General features: G+C 38.9%; 3 protein-coding genes across 4 annotated transcripts in view; 2 read left to right on the plus strand and 1 right to left on the minus strand.

The window, feature by feature from the left end:
• gngt1 (guanine nucleotide binding protein (G protein), gamma transducing activity polypeptide 1) overlaps positions 1 to 5323 on the plus strand; it is a 39919-nt gene extending 34596 nt beyond the window's left edge. The window contains exons 4-7 of one of the 2 annotated variants that reach the window (XM_008331320.3): positions 3472 to 3607; positions 4084 to 4150; positions 4370 to 4468; positions 4649 to 5323. In XM_008331320.3, the coding sequence (XP_008329542.1) occupies positions 4373 to 4468; positions 4649 to 4774 (222 nt within the window). In that variant the 5' untranslated portion in view covers positions 3472 to 3607; positions 4084 to 4150; positions 4370 to 4372 and the 3' untranslated portion in view covers positions 4775 to 5323. Of the gene's footprint in view, positions 1 to 3084; positions 3218 to 3471; positions 4151 to 4369; positions 4469 to 4648 lie in introns of those variants that run through there. The other variant, XM_025065134.1, reaches the window with a different exon arrangement.
• Positions 1068 to 3169, minus strand: tfpi2 (tissue factor pathway inhibitor 2). Its single transcript, XM_008331319.3, has 5 exons — positions 3009 to 3169; positions 2712 to 2882; positions 2339 to 2518; positions 2017 to 2190; positions 1068 to 1648 (listed from the first exon to the last, which is right to left on the minus strand). Exons 1-5 carry the CDS (start codon positions 3079 to 3081, stop codon positions 1560 to 1562), a joined length of 687 nt encoding a protein of 228 aa, XP_008329541.1. The 5' UTR covers positions 3082 to 3169; the 3' UTR covers positions 1068 to 1559.
• Positions 5324 to 6101: 778 nt separating the features above from the next.
• On the plus strand, positions 6102 to 20053 carry LOC103394147 (probable acyl-CoA dehydrogenase 6). Its single transcript, XM_008331323.3, has 9 exons — positions 6102 to 6325; positions 10169 to 10289; positions 14512 to 14641; positions 16235 to 16341; positions 16981 to 17148; positions 17232 to 17405; positions 18157 to 18318; positions 18763 to 18913; positions 19425 to 20053. Exons 1-9 carry the CDS (start codon positions 6131 to 6133, stop codon positions 19513 to 19515), a joined length of 1299 nt encoding a protein of 432 aa, XP_008329545.1. The 5' UTR covers positions 6102 to 6130; the 3' UTR covers positions 19516 to 20053.
• The last annotated feature ends 87 nt before the right edge of the window (positions 20054 to 20140 follow it).

A 20140-nucleotide genomic window follows, 5' to 3' on the forward strand; every position in this document is an offset into this window, starting at 1 on the left:
CTCTCCTCCTTGTCTTTGAGTGCTGTTGTTACTAAACAATGACCTATTTTTACATTTAGCAAAATCCAATTATACCATGAAAATAGTTGCTAAATGCATTTAATATGTGTGTGTAATAGATGAAATGTCCTCTGCTCCACTGCACCTGGCGAACTGACCATTACTTCCAGATGGAAGAAAAATGCAATTAATGTCAAAGTGCAAGACGTTCAAGCTGAGAGAACCAGCAGCTTTAGTTTTTTAATTTAAAGATTATACTGAGTGTACCTGTGTACAGCACAGATGACACCGCCTCTCACATGCTACGCTAACAGATGATGTAGCTTCGAATTTACTTTTTAATAGCAAGAATCAACCATCTAGATGTATTATCTTTAACCACTATTAATAACGCGGCCTCGTGGGTGAGAAGTTTCCTTTAACGCTGTATCTTCCATAAATATTTATTGCCTCTGAATTCACACACTGTGGTGACCGAACAAAGCAGATTTAGGACATTATGGTTGCCTTCAAAACATAGAGTACTTTTAGATAAATAACCTCCCACGCTCAGGCAGGCTACGTATACAACTCCTGTTGCGGCGCATAGAGTTTATTATTGGAGAATACTAAATGAAGACTGTATACAGAAACAGTGATCTCTGATAGTGTGTTTGCAGTAATTGCATTATGGCTGCAGAAAGTCCACTTCTCTTTTAATAAGCAGCAATGTACTTATGGTACTAACCTGCAACTGCTCTGTCGGCTGTGGCAAAATGGAGATTAAATTACACTGTTTTCTGAACTTACAACAAATCGTTGCAGGAGTGTAGTTTTAAGACTAAAGTTCAGTAATAATCTGAAAAGCTTAAGTTCAAGTTATTGACTATGTTGCATTTCGTGGTCAGTGCTATTCTTTATAGCATTCTATCAATACCTTAGAATTGAGGTCAGCACTTTCCAACAAAGGTTCTGAGAACTGATGTAGAGCTGGAGCAGAAACCCACTACTACAACTACTACTGTTTATAGCAGACACAATGGCACACATTATGTTGCAGTACTCGGCTATTGAAATAACACACAGGCTGAAATGCTTATGTTTTATTATATACATGCAAAATATTAAAAATACAAATTTCACATCCCCTGCAGTACCGCATCGCGCAGCCCCTTTTGAGAACACCAGCTCTCTATGTGTGTTTATACATTTTTATAAACATGGCACAATAAAGGAAAAAATCCAGTAGTGACGGTATTTAATAAAACTCACAGTTTTGTATTGGCAGCAGCAGCAAAAAAGTGCAAAAAAAGCAGAAAACCTTCTTTGTAGTCTATCCAAGTAGGAATAGTCATATTAAATCTATACAAAACATCACATACAGTATCAAAATACAGTCCAGTAACATTACTGCAGTAGAAATAAACAATATGAACAGTATTATATACATTAAAACACTTTTTTACTCTTTACAAATACTGTCAAAATGAGTATGTGTGTGTTGTTAAAGGCCATTAAAGTCACATGACTAGTTTCCATAGAGAGGCTCTTGGCCAACACAGCATCTGTCAGACCAAATTTCAGACACGTTTGCGTACAACAAAGATGGAATTATTTTTATTCCGTCTCAAGCGGCGAATCATTCCTTGGCCCGTGTGCTTTTTCTCTCCTGGAACATAAAATTATATACGAAATTAGTACGAAAGCCTGGACCTCCTGCTGGTTGACTACACTATCTTTATTCCTAATTAAGCAAAACAGAAGTTCTGCTTCTCTTTAGTTTCCCCTCAATCATGATTTAATTAGCAGCTTAGGTGCAAATATATGGTTCGATAACAACATTGCTAATGCCTTAGAAGAATTAAAAGCAGCTAAGGATTATTTGGACTGTGGTTTACTGAGTTCTCCCCCACACTATAGCCGTCACGATCTAAACACTGCAATTAAGGATTATAATTAATACTTTGCTTATTATCTGCAGCCATTCGTTCTGTGGCTCTTCCTTTGTACAGTGAAGCTTGAATCATGCCGTCACACCTTTTACACACACTTCCATGCAGTTTCGCTTGGAGACAAAGTTGTTGCTGCTGCCCCCGCAGCCAGAGTAGGTGAACTCCTCACACATTTTGGTGGCCTTGTTGTAGTAGTAACGTGTGATGGAGGCTGAGCATTTCCCTTTGTCCAGTGGGTCCAGGCAGAGCACGGGAACAGCTGTAAAAACACAAAGGCAGTCAATAAAACACCAGACGTACAGGCGTCTCTGAAGATGAAGGAATCATGGAGAGAGGAGTGAGATTTTGTGTCTTTTCCTTGGTGTGTACTACTGTGTACACCAATATCGTCATATTATTTGACTAACTTTTTCTTGGAATGCAGTACTCCTTGCAGGATGTTCGGTCACTGAAGCGATTATGGTTCCCATAACAGCCTCCGTAGTGAAAGGTCTCGCACCGCATTGTGGTCATGTTGAAGAAGTAGCGAGGCAGGTTGGCACGGCAGGGTCCTTCGTCTTTGGGGAACCTGCAGATCTGGGGAATCTCTGAAGAAGGAGATGATACAATTTAATAATCTGGCTTTTCATATGAGTTTATTTTCTTCAAATAAACATTACAAGACTGGGCTCTAGTCTGCAGTGGTTATTAACCTTTTTTAATAAGAATAAACTGAACAATAAATGAACAGGGTGCTTAGGGTCACCTTTTCCCACCACAGCGTTTTCACTTGGAACTCACTTGGAATTCTGAAGCAAGTTTTCTGGCACTCCTGGTAACTCCTGAAGTTGTTGGCGTTGCCTTGGCAGCCACTATAGTAAAAGACCTCGCACTTTTGGGTGATGGTGTTGTAATAATAGCGCTCAATCTCTCCGCTGCAGGTTCCCTCGTCCACCTGAAGGAGGCACACGGCTGACAGAAGCATAGAGGTTATTTATTATATTTTATTTATGTATTCATCTATTTATTTAAGGAAAAAAAAGTTGCTGCGAGTGCAGTCGTCATTAGTAGCAGATTGACCTGGACTGGATTCCTTACCTTCGGGCAGCAGCGCCTGAACGCTGTAAAGCGCGGAGAAAAAAGCCAAAAGCGCAACTATACAGAAGTCCATGGTGCAGGGTCTGAGCGGTTACTGTCTCTCCTTCTGTCTCTCCCTCGGAGCCGATACTGTATCTTTCCGACCTATCAGCGCTCCCACTTTTATAAGAGAGTAGTGCTTCCCAGAGGAATGTCAGGGGCGGGATTCGGTGAGTCACTTCATTACTGAGAAAAACATAAAAATTTGATTTATTAATGCATGACAACAAAGAAGTTGTGCACGTGACTAAGAGTTTATTCAACCCATACGGAAATGACGTCTTATAGCCAAACAGATATTAACTGATGATGTCACTGATGTTGGTAATGCTGGCAATATTGATCATCAGAGTGCTGGTGATTTGGGATCACTGCATCCTAACCCAGCCCTAATTCTAACCCCAGCTTCTCTACCTCTTTCCAGGGTGGAACTGAACAATGTCTCTGTCAGGAGAGAGAGAGAGAGAGAGAGAGAGAGAGAGAAGGCAACAACTGTGAGTGTGTCAACATGGGGAAAGTTTGACAATAATCCATCCATACAAGGGGGCGCTGCAGAAGAGGTGTGGGTACCACTAACCTAGAGTAATAAAAAATATCCTTTAAGCTCCCTTTGACTTGCCATAGAAGCCTGTATGTATTTCCAAGAGACAAAGTCTGTTTTACCAAGACTCACCTTTGTGTCATTAGAAAAGTGTCACACAGTCATCTTCACGATAATGATGAGTCTCCACCTTGACAGCTGGAGGCTAAATACAGATTAGTCGTCTTATCAGGTCGATCTGACGCATGAGGTTCACACACACACACACACACACATCACACTCACTGTGCTTGAATTTACAATGCAAAACATCATAACACCCCAAACCCAAATTTAACTACAATGAAATCATCTTGCTGTTTTTCGAGCAATCTAAGACCTCATAACAGACAGTGGTGATCAGTTTTTCCTGATTTGAAAAGCAGTATACACTGGGTCGGTTTAATCAGATTAAAACAGATTAGGATTGTTTATACAGATTACTTTATAACCCAGATTGAAAGGGAGGAGAGAGCTACTTCAGCAGGTCTCCAGTTTGAAGGACTGCTCCGTATAGGCATTCGTGAGTACAATTGTAATCTAATTTTAATCTATTATTTTTTTAAATTGTTTTCATTCTTTCTATATTTCTTTCATACTTCCTTTTTTCTCTATTGTAAATGTAACCTAGTACTAGTCCAAAGGTAGTCACGCATCATTTTGGGGAATTTGAGGCATTATCCAGCATCAATACACACAACAATGAATTCTATAATTTTGATAATTATTCTTTTTTTAATAGAAAATGCCAGTCATCAATGTAGAGGAGCTGACAGACAAAGACAAAGCCCTGATGGAGGTTAACCAACTGAAGAATGAAGTAAAACTGGAGAGGTGGCTGGTAAGTTCTTCACACTCAAATTACCTCTGAAGATAAAAAAGATCTCATAAACATCTGAATACATAAATACATAAACATGACTTCATACAATCTGGAGTTGCAGTTAATTACCCCACAAGTACCAATCATTTTTACTGGTATAAAAAGTACTGTCTCAATGCCAGTGCCTTGTCACCGCAGACATCCAAATGCTGCGAAGAAGTAAAGGAGTACATTCAAGCTCGAGAGGAGGAGGACATTCTTGTTAAAGGAATTCCGGAGGAGAAGAATCCCTTCAAGGAGAAAGGTGGCTGTGTCATCTGCTAGACTGGACTTGAGGAGCTTTTCATTGCTCAGATTAGCACTCGAGGACAATCTCTGTAGACCTGTGACACTAGGATGACAACGATAAGAAAAGTATTTCTCCCAGGATTTAAAAGTGAATAAATGTCTGTGTTTTATGACCAGACTTGTATGTATGGAGTTGTTTACTTCTTTAATAAGATGCAATGTAAAAGAAGGGTAATATATTACACACGTCATACTGTTTACATAGCCAATGGAAATAGACCCATGTGTGATGGAACTGTCATTAAACACGGTTATTTATAACTCAGTCTGTCTCCATTATTCACTGCACAAAGGGTTTTTATGGTAAGAGCGAGAAACACATTTGCATAACTCAGTTTGCATGTATTAAGAGAAGGCCCAACTGTTTCTAATGACACTGTCAGAGCATTAGCATCATAGCGCCAGCGCCTTGTGTAGCTGTTGATGATGTCATATTTTCATTATCCACTCGTCCCATCGCTAAGACATTGCTCTGTCTATGTACATATAAAATAAAATTAGCATATTCTAAATGTGACTAAATATATATATTAAAATATCATGTCCTGTATCCTGTATCTTTTTATAATACATGTATACACTCATTAAGAGTTCAATGATATCAATGAAGTGTATAGCTCGTATTCATGGAATATACTGTACTGTAGTTCATAGTTCTACGACAGCAACAATAAATGTTTAGTTGTCAAATATTTCCAAATTCAATGTATATATAAACGTTTGTTAAGTAAAATTATAGATCACTTAAGATTTATAATGGTTATATTATTATTATTATTATAATTATTATTATTATTATAATTATTATTATTATTATAATTATTATTATTATTATAATTATTATTATTATTATAATTATTATTATTATTATAATTATTATTATTATTATAATTATTATTATTATTATAATTATTATTATTATTATAATTATTATTATTATTATAATTATTATTATTATTATAATTATTATTATTATTATTATACACACTGTGAGAGCTCAAAAGGGGAAAAATATAATATAAATCAAACTGTCGGGGGAAAAGCCACAGCTGTACTGCGTTATTCCTACTTCCGGCTCAACCTGGTCCGAATGTACGGCTGAGATAGCAAGGTGAGTGAATAAAAAAAAATGTCCTCTGCTATTGGTTTATGACTGCAGCCAATATATTTACATGTGTCAAATAAAATAAAATAAAATAAAATAAAATAAAATGTACAATTGGGCGTCCCTTATTTGCATTTTTGAAAGGTGGTAACCCTAATCAAAACTTTCGCATACCGTTCAGGGTCTACCTCGAGCGGTATGCGCATGCGCCTCCACTGTAAACAAACATGGCGCTGCACAGAGGAGCCAGCTCTGCGAAGCTACTTTGTAACCTTCGTAATTTCACCAAAATTCCATCGTTTCTTGGGTCCAGACTTGTTTCTGACACATCTAAAGCCGTAGAGGCCAGTGCTTCAGAAGTCACCGGTGACCATGTCCTCTACACGCCGGAGCATTTTGCAATGAAAGAGTCGCTCAGAAAAGTAAGGACCGCAGACGTTAATGGAGTTTTAGTGTTGCCTGCAAAAAACATTTTTGGTTATGGTTGGATTTTGCGGACGATGGTTTTGTAATGATCTGTTTAGAGTCATGCACGTTATAATTAGACTTTTATTGAAGAAGCCTTGCACGATGCAATACATGAAAATAGGTGAGAGGTCAATGTCGACGTCATCAGAAAGGTTACGCTGGGACGTTCATGTGACCCACAAATGCAGCGTCGTTTCATTTTAAAAATCTTAATAAATTTTAGACTTTGCTCAACTTAGTTAGCCTTTTAACCTGCACTGTGTCAACAAACTTCACTTAGGTTCAATATTGAAATAAGAGAATTTCTCTCCAAAGGACACAATTTGCATTGATCGAAAGATTGACTAATATAGTCTAAATGTGTAAGTTAAGATATGTAAAAATTAACAGCTCACTTTACTGTTGCCCATAGTTCATTTATTTAAATTTGTTTTAACTTGCAGGAGTATGACCTGTTAAATAAAACAACAAAACACGTGTTTTCCACAAGACTTTTGAAGAAGATTTTACTCTGTTTGGAACTATTTATTTTTTAATTATTTAGTGGTACAAAGATAGGAGGCTGAATTTGGGACAATATTTTGTTTCTATGGCCCTGATAAATATTCAGGAAAATATGAGCAACTTGTGTAATTATAAAGTATAATAGTGCATTTAATTAGGACACCAGTTAGAGTTGAATCTCTACTCAATTCAGTAGGCCGTCTGACTCAGTGCACTTACAGTATAGTAGACAGAGGTTTGACACATCGTTAGTAGAATATAACAACAGGGCCTAAATTAACTCTCAGTCTAAATTGCGGGGAGGTTGCGGTAAAAGGTGCAGTCCGTTGTGTGAGTAAAGCTTTCAAGGATATGTGAAAATAAACCTGCATTGGGAATATTAGGAAGGAAATATGGAAAGGAAATTCAAAACAATATGCTTGCAGAGCAGGAAAGGGAACTGGAGGCTGCATGGTCTATAAAAAGAATTCACTCAAGGAAATCCCCCTGTTGGTAGAGTTGTGTGTGTTTGTGTGTGTGTCACACAGGGTGTTGCATTTGTGTGCTCATTTATCGACAGTAAAAGTGATGCCATGCCAAGGAATTAGTCAGGTTTCCTTGGACCCTTTTAGTGCAGACTGGTTTGACAGTGACGTCAGCTGGTACTGTTAGTGAAGACGAGCCAGGACAGATTTCCTAAGAGTTTTGGAGGAAGAGCTGCCTCCCTTTTATTTGGATATTGATTCCTGGCATGAAAAAAAGCATTTGCTAACAGTGGCATATAGGATGTTGCTGTAGGGGATGGGCTGGTCAAACATAAAAATACATTCCAGTATGAAATTTTCTAACTAAATATTTTTTTCATTACTTTACAAATTGTCTGAGATCCTGCAAAGAGTGAACTTAAACTTGAAGCTCTTTTTAATTAATAACAATCTATACCTTATAAACATAAACAACATTTATGCCCACAGGTTCTTTCTTTGTGGATTATGTTTGTCTATGGTCTCAATCTGTTATTTATACTGAAAAAGACATGCTGCTCCATGTTTTACTCTCAGGTCATTTTAGATTTACTTAGATTTTTGTTTCCACACCAGATCATCTGTCACTATCTCAGTCTCTCCTTGGCTTTTTTTACTTTTACACTAACCTTCTTAATGACTTCCTTTTCTCAGTTCCTTGATGTTTTTTCTTTTTATCTCCAGCTTCCTTTTTCCAACAGCACATATCCAAAGCTTCTGAATCCCTCCCCCCTCCCCCTCCCCCCCGTTATTTACTTATCTACTAGTCTCACATTAATCATTCTGCTCATTGAAAGCCTTTTTGTAGCTCAGTGTTTTTGGTTATATTAGTCTGAATAGTTCTCATTAAGCTGAAGGATGATTTGACTACTCTCACTGAACTGGTTGTGTATATTTTTAAGACTTGATGAAGTAGAACATTTATACATTTTTTCAACTTCTAAACCCTGTATTATATCTGTATTAGATTCTGATTTGTTCTTAGGTAGCGTTTGTTGATCTGTCTCACTGATCCACTTTGATTATTTGCCATAGTAATTTTGTGTCTGTCTGCCTCCTTGCAGTATGAACATAGTAATAATTTTAATACTTTCCTGCATATATTTGTTCTCCACACTGTTTTATATTCTGGTCTTTCTGAGCCTCTTTTCAGTCAACACAGTCTCGTTCTTTGTGTGGAGTAATCCTGGGCGCCTGGGGAATAGGTCAGACTTTCCTGACTGGACAGCATTTTAGACCTGATAACACAGTGTTCTTGACCCCTTCTTACTGCAAGTCAACCATGTGATGTAAAATTGTTCTGGTATGCAACTCAAACAGTCCAGAATAACCTTTGTGAAGAGATGTGGACGCACTCCCCCATGACCTTTATGTTCCTCATCCCTCCCATCCGGCTCAGGATTTGACCTTGGATCACATTTGGGTTTGTTTTAGCATAAAAGAGACTTTGTCAGTACCTGTCTTTTAGGAGTTTGTTTTGGCAGCTTTTGTCCTGTGTATTTTGGACAGAATAAGCATACCTCCTGTGTTGCAACCCTGGAAAGAGTAGGGGGTTGGAGTGTCTTATCTTGCTCATGATTGCACTTTCATTTTTATGCAGAGATGCACTGAAGCCGGACAGCATTAATGAGTAGTCAGATTGAATAGTCAATATTATTTTTTGATTACTACGATTTTACCTGCCTAAATGATAAAATATTACTCATTCCTTCTTTTTTTATTACTTAAATCCATTGGGCTGGGCCAATCACAGCAGTCAAGGTGTGAAGGCAGAGTACAAACTTCACAATTTATCTTCCAGAGAGTGGAACTTCCTCACTGTTAGCAACCAATTGTTCTGTATTGTTAGTCACTCACATTGCACTTTGATTTATTTGTTAAGTAGATTTCTTAAAACATAAACTCAATTTAACATCAATTTAAATGAACACCTCTTCCTTGTGAAGCAGCTTGACTTCAAAAATAGATCGATAAACGGTCACTCTTAAGTGCTTTCCCAGCTGTGAACCTATTCAAGCAAAGAGGATTTCCAGCTGTGGACCACTTCAACTTTAACATGCTCTTAATGAGTCACATCTCAAAAGTCCACTCCATTCCAAAGCGTCATGTCATTCATCCTATCTTCATGACTTCCTGGCAAGATTCTCATAGGAACTGTTGCATCCTAATAATGAATTTAATCATCTACCTTGTCTGGTAAAGGGCTAATGAGCTGTCAGGATGCTGGGCACAGTTATGTAGTGCTGCCTGTCTAGACACACACACACAACTAAGAATTCTGACCATAACGGTGATGGCAGTTCCCACATCACGTAACTGTTCTGGGTTTTTTTTAGATTGTAGCTAATGTTCCATTGTTCCCAGTGAGGACGGTGTCAGACTCAAGTCACACAATGGACTGTGAACAATCCAAGTGATTAATATATTAATATATTAAATAATTATCAACATGTTTCTAAATGCATTTGATTTTTTTTTTAATGCAGATGAATACCAAAGACAAAGGGATGTACCGATACTTCAAATACCCCTGCTAATGCAGCAATGGCATACTCCTCAGCAACTTTTCACTACAACTAGCTACAATATGAGCAATTATATAAAACACCTCTTCTCAGTTCAGCAGCACAGATAGATTATGTTATTGTTTGACTTATTTAACCAATATTTTGTCTTAATTTGTTTGTTTAAATGTGGAAAACGTGCAGAGGAGACAGTGTTGTACAGAACTCTAATGCAATCTTTTAATTCATACGTAATTGGACGTTCTCTGTTGCAATTTTGCCGCAGATCATCGACCTGGAGATCAACCCCCATGTGGATCAGTGGGAAGCGGAGGGCATGTTTCCAGCCCACAAGGTCTTCAAGATTTTAGGAAATGCTGGCTTTCTGGGAGTGAGCAAACCAGTTGGTAGGAATGTAACACAATATTTACTTTACATCACTGCTGAATCTGTTCTTTGCTTTCTTTATTAAGGAATCTGTGGTTCCCTGTCATAAAGGAGTGGTGTAACTGGAAAACCTTCACTATTAATTATGTGGAACATAATTACTTGAGCTTTTAATTGATAGTTTTCTGTGTTGCAGGCCGTTTTTGACAAATGTACAACATTCATTATTCAGGAAGCTTTTGATTTTTCTTCACTTCGCAGGAACCTCCAAGGTAGAGGCTCATAATTTATAGTGTGTCTGTGATGAAGTTACATTATTAAATCAGAGACAATACCTCTGAGAAATGATTATACCACAAACAATCCTGTAGAAGTAAAGTGCATAAGAAAGGTTGGACTTCAACTTAATGAGCTTTAGTCTAGATATCTGTTGGGGATTCTGTCTAACAATAACAAGCGTACCGCCTCCTTTTTATGAATTAAACATGGGAAACTTTAAAACTTTTTCCACCTATTGTGTTAAAAACATCTGTCAAACAGGTGATTTAACAACAGCAAGAGAAGAGAAGCTGAAGTCAAGTTCTATACATACATACGACCATACATTAAAAGTGGTCTGATTTCTAAACATCCCCACTGTGACGATGAGTACTGGTATCACAGTACTGCAGCTGTACTCTGCAGTACAAGGCCACGTACAGATGTTTACCCAGCTGGGTCTTTGACAGGGTGGACGAGGGACTAGAAGAAGTACAGAGGAGAACCGAAAATGATTCAGTGGTTCTGATGAGAAAGTCGTGAATTTGTAAAGAGGTGGTTGATGGTGTCTGCATGTCATCACTGTCTTAACAAGAGCTAACAACACAATTCTTATTGAATTTAACCTCATATATTTATTGATTTATTGGCAACGATTAATCCCGACAGAAACTAAATTGGAACTTCCCTAACCATGAGTTTTGAGTTGAAGACTTTAACATGAACATTATGTTCTGAAACTCACTGCGCTGAAAATGTAACTAACCGTGATGTCAATAATGAGGTAAATACAGAACCATGACTTTTCTGTGCCGTTACAGTCCTGAGATGCTGAGATGCTGTATATCGTTTGTTACGGGGTGGATCCTGTTAGGTAAATTCCGCTGTAGGTCGAGGTAGAAAAAGACAGAGGGGAATTAAAAAAGTGCTGCTCTCACAGGCTTAAAGCATTAGTGGACAGGATTAGAACGAAGCCTCAGTGCAGACAAAGACAGCTATAAAGACACATGTAATACCCGGAGGTACGAGACAATCTATCATGTCCAGAAAATTGAAAACAAAAAAGGCACCATTAGTGTTGTAATACAAAAATACTTAATAGTCCATAATACTTCCCAGCAGGTTTTGGAGATGATATGAACAGCATTGATGTGTGCCCTGTCGATGATACAAAGCAATATTGCAGCATTTGTGTGAACATGGTAAAGTCCCTGTGAGGTGGTCTTAATCATGTTCATACTAAGTTGTTCATACGTGGACCATAAATCTACGCAGGCACACTAAGTGAATATGACGTGGATGCACAAGATAGGGATATATCAGACTTAGGAGGTTGGTGTTGGAGTTGCCAGGTAAGAGAAGATAATTGTAGAGGAGGCTGCAGATAAAGATGGGAACAGAAGGTCAGCTGCAGAGATTTCTGAAGGGAACAGCCGAGAGAAGTCGTCATCGTTCACGATTGATCAATCTTTGACAGATCCATTTTTGCAAGTGGTATTTTATATCCACAGGCAAATTCTGTGTTTCACAACACTCCTGGGTTGGTGCAGGTTGCCTGATTCCAGATAAGAGATCTCTTAATTATTGTATTGAAGGAACTTGAGAAAGTCGTGGGATGAATAGCTGAAGATTTCATATGAATGGTGTTTCATTTCTAATAATATAAGGTTTAATGTAGAGAGGAATGAGGTGTAATCCCAGACCTATCCAGTGGGACAGTAACAGGATTTGGAGGCTGTGCTGATTAAGTACTGTTTTCACTACTCTTCACTACTTTTTCTTTCATTTAAACCATCTGTGAAACAGCAGCCTGATTAACCCTGGACGTACACGAGCAGCCTGAACTTCTTTATTGCTCCCATGGGAGTTCTGGTGCTTGCTCAACACACCACATTCCCCCAGGACAGCAAATGAAAGTAAAAGTTCACAGTGGTCACGACCAAATGACATGTGACCATTTGATGAATGTCTAAAGATAGTAGAAGTTCTTTACTTCTTTTATATTCCCTCTCTGCCATTATCTTCCTTTAAGGCTGGAGTCTCTAAAGAAATTTGCACTGAGAAAAAAAAGAATAATTTTAGTAGTCGTTAACATTTAGAACCCATTAGGATTTTATCAGTCCCTACGGTTCTGCAGTTATTAATTTTCAGGATGACTGCAAGCATTAATGTCATGAAAGAGTGCTTTAATGTTAAACTACTATCTCACATGTTGCGGAGCGCAACAATATTGAACATACTAGGAAAAGAGTTATTACATTCCCAAACGTGAGAACAGGAAGTTTTCAGAAAGGGAAGGCAGTGTTTGACCCCTGGCTCTCTGTCAGTTTCCCTCCGTGTTGACATACACTTGTCTGCAGTTCACAGCAGCCTTTGCGTCTGTTGCCAGCAGACAAATAATGCCTGATGGCCCACACAGTCTTTAAGTTTAGGTTGAATAAACTTTTGCTATGTAGGCAGCTTCCTGTTTTGCAGCTTTAGCCTGAAGAGGTTCAAGAAAGGTGACTGTGCAGACTTTTTTATCTTCAGATGTGATTTTCCTACATGCATGATTAGTACTGAAAAAAAACTAAAATGTGTGTCACTATTTTGCTTTTTTTCCCTTTTTATCTGCCATATTTGCTCCATATGGAGTCCCACCCAGGAACATATGCAGACGATCATCTGTTCAGCACAAACACAAACACTGCATGTGCACGAATTTTACATTTTTGACGGGATTTTGTTTTCTTTTCTTCTGCTTGCTTGTCCAACCGACGACCCGCTGTTTTGTTTAAAGGTGGATAAACCTCAGCACTTCCCTTGGTCCACATTATCCACCACAGGGTTTCCGAAGCAAGGAGAATTATCGCCACAGAGCTGCACCTGTTTCCTCTCAGTTTTTTTTGCTCCCATACTCCCTTCGTTGCCCGACCCACTATATTTCACCTTTTTTTTTCACTGTCCCAATTTCCTCAACATTTTTATTTTCATTCTACTCTAGCAGTCTGACAAAAATAAAACAGCACCTACTGGTGTATTAAACAGGTAGTGTAATCAACATTACCCCACATTTTTATTCTTCTTTCTTTTAAAAACTTAAATAAATCTAAACTCTTAAAACCCAATAGCAAAACAAAAAATTAAAAATCAACCATGAACAGCAGAGGACTCTGTCAGCACCCAGGGAGTGAATTGTCTGTCACTGAGCTCTTGCATCCATCATGCAGTGACTGATAATAGTGTGGTGTCTTTTTTGTCTTGGGAAAACTGAGCAGCAGGATTCTTCACAGTTGCTCATGGTTATTTTCTTTTTTGCCTGAACAGACATTGTGATCAAAATGTCTCTGAGTGAATAAACCACTGTCAGGTTATATTTATAGGACAAATATGAGATGAGAGTTTTTTTTCCATGGGGAGATTATTATATGTTATCAAACTTTCAAACTCTGTTTTTAAAATGACTTTTTATGTGTGAATATTTACCCAAGACAACTTGAGAAATTGCAGAACGTAGGCAGGTAGATACGTTTGGTTAGTTCTGTTGGTAATTTGCAGGAAGGGCTATTTTAAAATGGGTGCTGCAGCTGATGATGAAAGGCACAAGAAAAGGACGGTAAATAGTCGTCTTTTTATGATGGCAACTGATGGAGAGTGATGTTTAAAACATGCCTTACGTCTCACTGCTCAACTCCATTAAAGACCTGAGGTCTCCACCGGCAGGGCGCAACAAATGGATGTCCATTTTTGACTTATTCTGTAAATGGACTATTTAAGTGGCCAAAATTTGGTTTTATACGCAAAGTGGCGGAGCTAGGATGACACCCAGATGGAAGTGATTTTCTGTATTATGCTGCTGTTGTCCCGGCAGAGCCTTTTACCTGTTATTACAGACCGAGCAATTAATGATACGATGTTATCATTTATTTGAGTGTGAGTGTGTGTTGCTGTGCTGACTCTTGTTTTTGGTGAGTAATTATCTAAATCCTGTCGTGTCCTGTGCAGAGTACGGAGGCCTGGGCCTGGACTTCAGCTACAGCGTGGCCGTGGCAGAGGAGCTGGGCCACATCCGCTGTGGAGGCGTCCCCATGGCAATCGGTGTTCAGAGTGACATGGCTACACCTGCACTTGCCAGGTACAGTTGTACTGTTGTACAATGCACTCAGTGTATTCGTACTCCCAGGCCCTTGTGGACAGCTTTCTGTGAGTGTTGGCATGACACCAGAACAAAACACAGACTAAGCCCCAAATCAATATCTGTAATCTTTCCAAAAGTCAAATATCTGATTTGAAGGTTTAGATTATTAGAATGTCAATGCATGTTATTCATTTGTGCAACAACAAAATATATACATTTATTAAATAAAAATATGTTTATCTTTTTCTATCACCTCACATAAGACCTCCAGTATCTCTTTGTTTTTACATTGTACTCAACAATGACAAAGGCAATATTTCCATAGGGAAAAACCGTTGAATTGACCGAGTGAATAGATCATTACTCACACACGGCGCACGCCATCTGTGAACTAATGGGACTTTGTCAACGCAGTGGCTTTGGGCTACTGTAACAAATTGACATTGAAGTGCAAACTGAAGATAAACTCTGCCTTTTCACTGCACCGAGGGCCAGAGAAGAGCTTTCTTTAATGCCCTTTATTATACATAGACTATACAAAAAAAAGTTATAGATATAATCTGAAACACTCCAGAGCTTCAACACTACCATATAACAACTGGAATTTCAAAATGAGATCCCTTTCCCACTGAGCTGGACACATTCAAAACACAATATTATGTTTGAGAAAACACAGTTTCTGGTTCTGCCCCCGGAGGTCACGTACAGTACATGCATTTCATCTTGAAGTCAAACTTTTACCACTGCAGAACAAGAAATAATGTGGTGTTTGTTGAACTCTGGTGGTTTGTCAACTCCCCAGAATTCGGTTTATTAATGTGTTTGATAATCCGGTGCTTTGACTCCCGTGTGTGCTTTGGAAACATACACTCATCTGCATCAAGGTCTTTGCGCTGAAGTAGCAGCAACCCAGGATCATGGTAGTGTTTTCCTCACTCCCACTGGCATGGTGATTGTCTGAAACACGGCTGTGTGTTTGTACTTTTGAACGTCTGGTATAAAAACCATCACGTACCGAACTGTCTGTAGACATAAGTGTTGAGCCACTGACATGTTGTTGATAAATAAGCTGTTTTTTATCATGTTATATAATTTAGCTCTTGCTTTTGTAACTATAACAGCTTCAACTCTACTGGGAAGACTTTCAACACCATTCTGTGAAAGTGTGTCTGTACAAATATTAGCCAATACATTTAGAAGAGCTATTGTTACCTCTGAACTGGTCCTGGACCAGATGGGCCGTTTTGCAGTCTTTACTCCACTTTATCCTTCAGTCGTTCAGGTCTTTTGAGGCCAGGGCTCAGCCTTGGCTGTACATGTTCCTTCACACCGCAGCTCATCCAGCAATGTCTGCACAGGCTTAGCTTTGTGCACCTAGGCACAGTCACGCAGGAACAGAAAAATAACAGTAAAATAAAGATAATACAGGTAAAGCTGACCTGTATCAGATTAAGTCAAGCAAATTATTAATTGTCAAGTATGAGTTTAATTTTTGTAACATCAAAAAACTCCAGAGGTCAATCCCCTGTTTCCATCTTGGTTAAACTGACTGACTTTCATTTTGTCTTGTATCTGTGTGTTTGCCCGCAGGTTTGGCTCAGCCGAGCTGAAGCAAGAGTTCCTCCTTCCATCCATCCTGGGAGACAAAGTGGCCTGTCTTGGCGTCAGTGAAGTCGGAGCTGGTTCTGATGTTTCAAGTACACACTGCCTTCATCCTCTTCTTTCTCCTCCTATTAACATAACATTTTCCTTCCTCTACTCCCTGACGTTCGTGTTACCTCAGTGATGTTGCAAAAACACTTTCAGGGCCCCGACAGAAACTGATTTCACAATCGGCCTGGCACTGAAGATCCCACAGGAGGAACAGACAAGATGCTGGAAGCAACGTTGTGTAAAAAGGCTCAAGTCAGAGGAAGACAACGGCACAATAAATAAAAACATTTTTATCTAGAACTTTTGACAGACCCACAGCAGGGTTTGCTTATCGAAGCTCTTTAAGGCCATAACAATATGAGACCTTAATTCAATGGATCCCAAAGTAGGGGGCGGACCTCCCTAGAGGGCATGTAAATTTATTTCAAATTAAGTTTCTTTTTCTCTCTACCAGTGTGGGAAAAATGACACTTTTGTATTTTGAACAAACTGACAAATACAAGTATGCCGAACATGTTTTTTGGTTACGACAGGTCACGTCACGAGAAACTGAACAGAATTTCCCCCAACCACCTACAGAAAATGTTTGAGAAGCACAGCTTTAATCAACCACTGACACAGTTAAAGCTTCTGTCTGTACCCTTATCTTCAATGTCTGTGTCTCCACCCTCACCCTCTCTCAGGTATTAAGACCAAGGCAGTGAGGAAAGGGGACGAATATGTCATCAATGGTGGAAAAATGTGGACCACCAACGGTGCCCAGGCGGACTGGATGTGTCTCCTCGCCAACACCAGCGACGGTCCACCGCACAGGAACAAATCCCTTATCTGTTTGCCGATGAACCTGCCAGGTCGGGCATGGATCCAAAACAACACTTCTGATCTCAAAATCATTCTGGTTATTTATGAGGTTACTCTCCAATCTCCAATGTAGGAGTCCACGTTGCTCGTAAGATTGATAAAATGGGAATGCGGTCATCAGATACAGCTGAAGTGTTTTTGGATGACGTCCGCGTTCCCTGTAAAAACGTCATTGGTGAAGAAGGCATGGGCTTCACATACCAGATGCTCCAGTTCCAGGAAGAGAGGCTGTGGGGAGCAGCTAACGGTGAGTGAGCTTCAGCCCTAATCCCACTTCCGTCCTTCTCTCTCCCGCAGTTATTTTCTCTGGTACAGTCCTAATATGAAAAGGAACAGTTTTTCTTCTTATACTGTTTCGGTTGGTTGTGGGTCTGAACCCTGGAGTCCAGGTCAGGTATTAAAAACCATTTATCTCCTCTGAAATAGATGTTTATTTTTAATCAGAGAATTCAAACATAAATGTTGGAGCAATTATGGGGAAGTAGAACAAATTTGAAAACAGCACAACACCCGCTGCACTGTGGCGTGTGTAATGGGTTTTTAAAACCCAAATCATCTGGGATTCATGAAGCTGTAGCTGATCCTAGAGCAGATTTTGTTTGCTTTGATTTAATGTATTATTTAGGGAATGTGCACGCAAAAAACATTAGTTTTATTTTTTTGTGCATTTTCTGACTATATCCTATACAGAGTGAACTAACTTTCATTAATGTAAAATGTTTTAACAAAACAAATATCACACTAAAACACCAGAAGAAGCCACTCAATTCTTTTCCTGTGGAAACCTTTAGATTGGGATCACACTAAAGCTGCCCAGCTGCAGCAGTGTTGCCCACTCGTCCTGTGTCATTGATGTTGTGTTTACAATAACAAATAAAGCTGCTTCTTCTTCACCTCCAAATCAACATAGGAAACATGTATTTGGATTCAGTGTTGACGAAACAACCTGAATTTATCCATTCTGTCTTGTCGTCCATGTCTCCGTCCTCCGTCCCTAGTCCTGACATCAATGGACAATATCATCCAGGAGACCATCGACTACACAAAGCAGAGGAAGATCTTCAAGCGGCCCGTCCTTCACCACCAGTCCGTTCACTTCAGGTTAGCGGAGCTGCAGACGGAGGTGGAGCTACTACGCTCACTGCTCCATCGTGCGACAGGTACAGTGTGATTTAAGAAAACAACATTTACCTGCTGCAGTTTGTCTTTTTGTTCCAGCAAGATACAGAAATGACAAAAATAGCAACAGCTTCCTTTCACAATTGCACAAAAACACACACCTAAAAGTCACCTTTTCCCATTAACTAAAGTGATGAAGTGGCTGTAGTGACTTGGTTGTCGATGAAGGGAAACATTAAACTCTTCTAGAATTTTCTTTATTTTATTCAGCTATTTTCTTCCTCCTTCCCCCATCCTGTTTGGCAAAGATAGTTAGAGTCACAAAGACATCCGTTTACTCAAGCTCTTCTGAAAAGAAGTCACAATAGAAGATAGAGAAGAGGCTGAGTCAGGCCTAATGACCCTGGAACTGAAGTGATTTGTGTACTTGGTTTTAGTTTCATGTACTTTCGTTCACTCTCACACTCTTCCATTCGCCTCTGCAGCCCTGTACATTAAAGGAAATGATGTCACCAAGCTGGCGTCCATGGCCAAATTGAAGGCAGGGCGTTTGACCAGAGAAGTGAGTGACAGCTGTCTCCAGTACTGGGGAGGGATGGGCTTCACCAGTGATGTGATGGTCAGCAGATATTACAGGTGAGGTGGTTTGAGGGTAAGATCGAACAAATGATGCTGTGTCAGGACAGGGTTGTTATCTTAATGTTATTTTTCTTAGGAGAAAAACAACATGCACTGTGATTGAAGTAGGAATGTTTCTTGTTTCTGTGGAAACAGGAACCTAATCCGACTGCAGGAACTTAAAGTAGTCATGGTAGTTGAAAGTGCTCTAACACTGAAGCTAAGATTTTCTGTCTTCAACAGGAGAAACACTGACATTTCAAATGTAATTTAGAATACATTTGAACATGCATAAAATATAAGCAGGTTGTTTTTATTATGTTCCAGTGCCATGGCTCAATGAGGACAAAAATAAATCAGTACCTTCCTGTTGCTAATCTTATTAGGTTATCTTACTCATGGCTGACATCTACTGGCGGAGTAAATAATAACTTTTAAAGAAAACAAAAAGCAGTTCTTTCATTATCAGTGAAGGTAAAATCCATGTCGTCACCCTCTCCAGTTTGAATTTACTGTGTCCATTCCACAGGGATTCAAGGTTATTGTCCATTGGTGGAGGGGCTGATGAGGTCATGTTGTCAATCATCTGCAAATACATGGACACACTGCCCAAGATATGATGTCATTCACAGCCGACCGTTGGCCTCACAGTAGTAATGAGTTAATCATGAACGATGGTCGTTTTAATAAATTTAATAAGTGCCGTTTTTAGAACTAATTTCATCTTAAAACACATTTAAAAGAAATCCTGCCTTTAACATAACTGTGGTGAGAGACAACTCTCTGATTACCCACAGTTCAAAGTTATGACTGCTTGTGGTGTTTTTGGTAAGTAATCATCTTTTGAAACATTCAGCTTGTTTTGATGATAAAGTTAAAAACACTCACACTTGTTTTAAGCATTAGATTTCTTTATTTACAATTTCAAAAACATTTGTACATTTAAACAAAATGGAATGACTCACTGTAGATTAACTTGTTTAAAATACAAAAAATATATATTCATTCTTGTAAACTATTAAAATGTAATTCCATCAAGCACAGACACATTGCTGTCCAGCGTTTATTGTGTCTATTTTTTGCAGTTATTTGCATGACAAAGGCTTTTTGTTACACGTTCATTTATTTGTTTCCATAATAAAATCAATCAATGACAAATCAGTCTTTCATTTTGTACATTGTTAATGTTTCAAATCAGATTTTTTTTTAAGAGTCACTGGTTAATAACACATGGAGCAGTCCAGA

Source organism: Cynoglossus semilaevis, chromosome 18, assembly GCF_000523025.1.
Source record: "Cynoglossus semilaevis isolate Cse_v1.0 chromosome 18, Cse_v1.0, whole genome shotgun sequence".
Lineage (NCBI taxonomy): Eukaryota > Metazoa > Chordata > Actinopteri > Pleuronectiformes > Cynoglossidae > Cynoglossus > Cynoglossus semilaevis.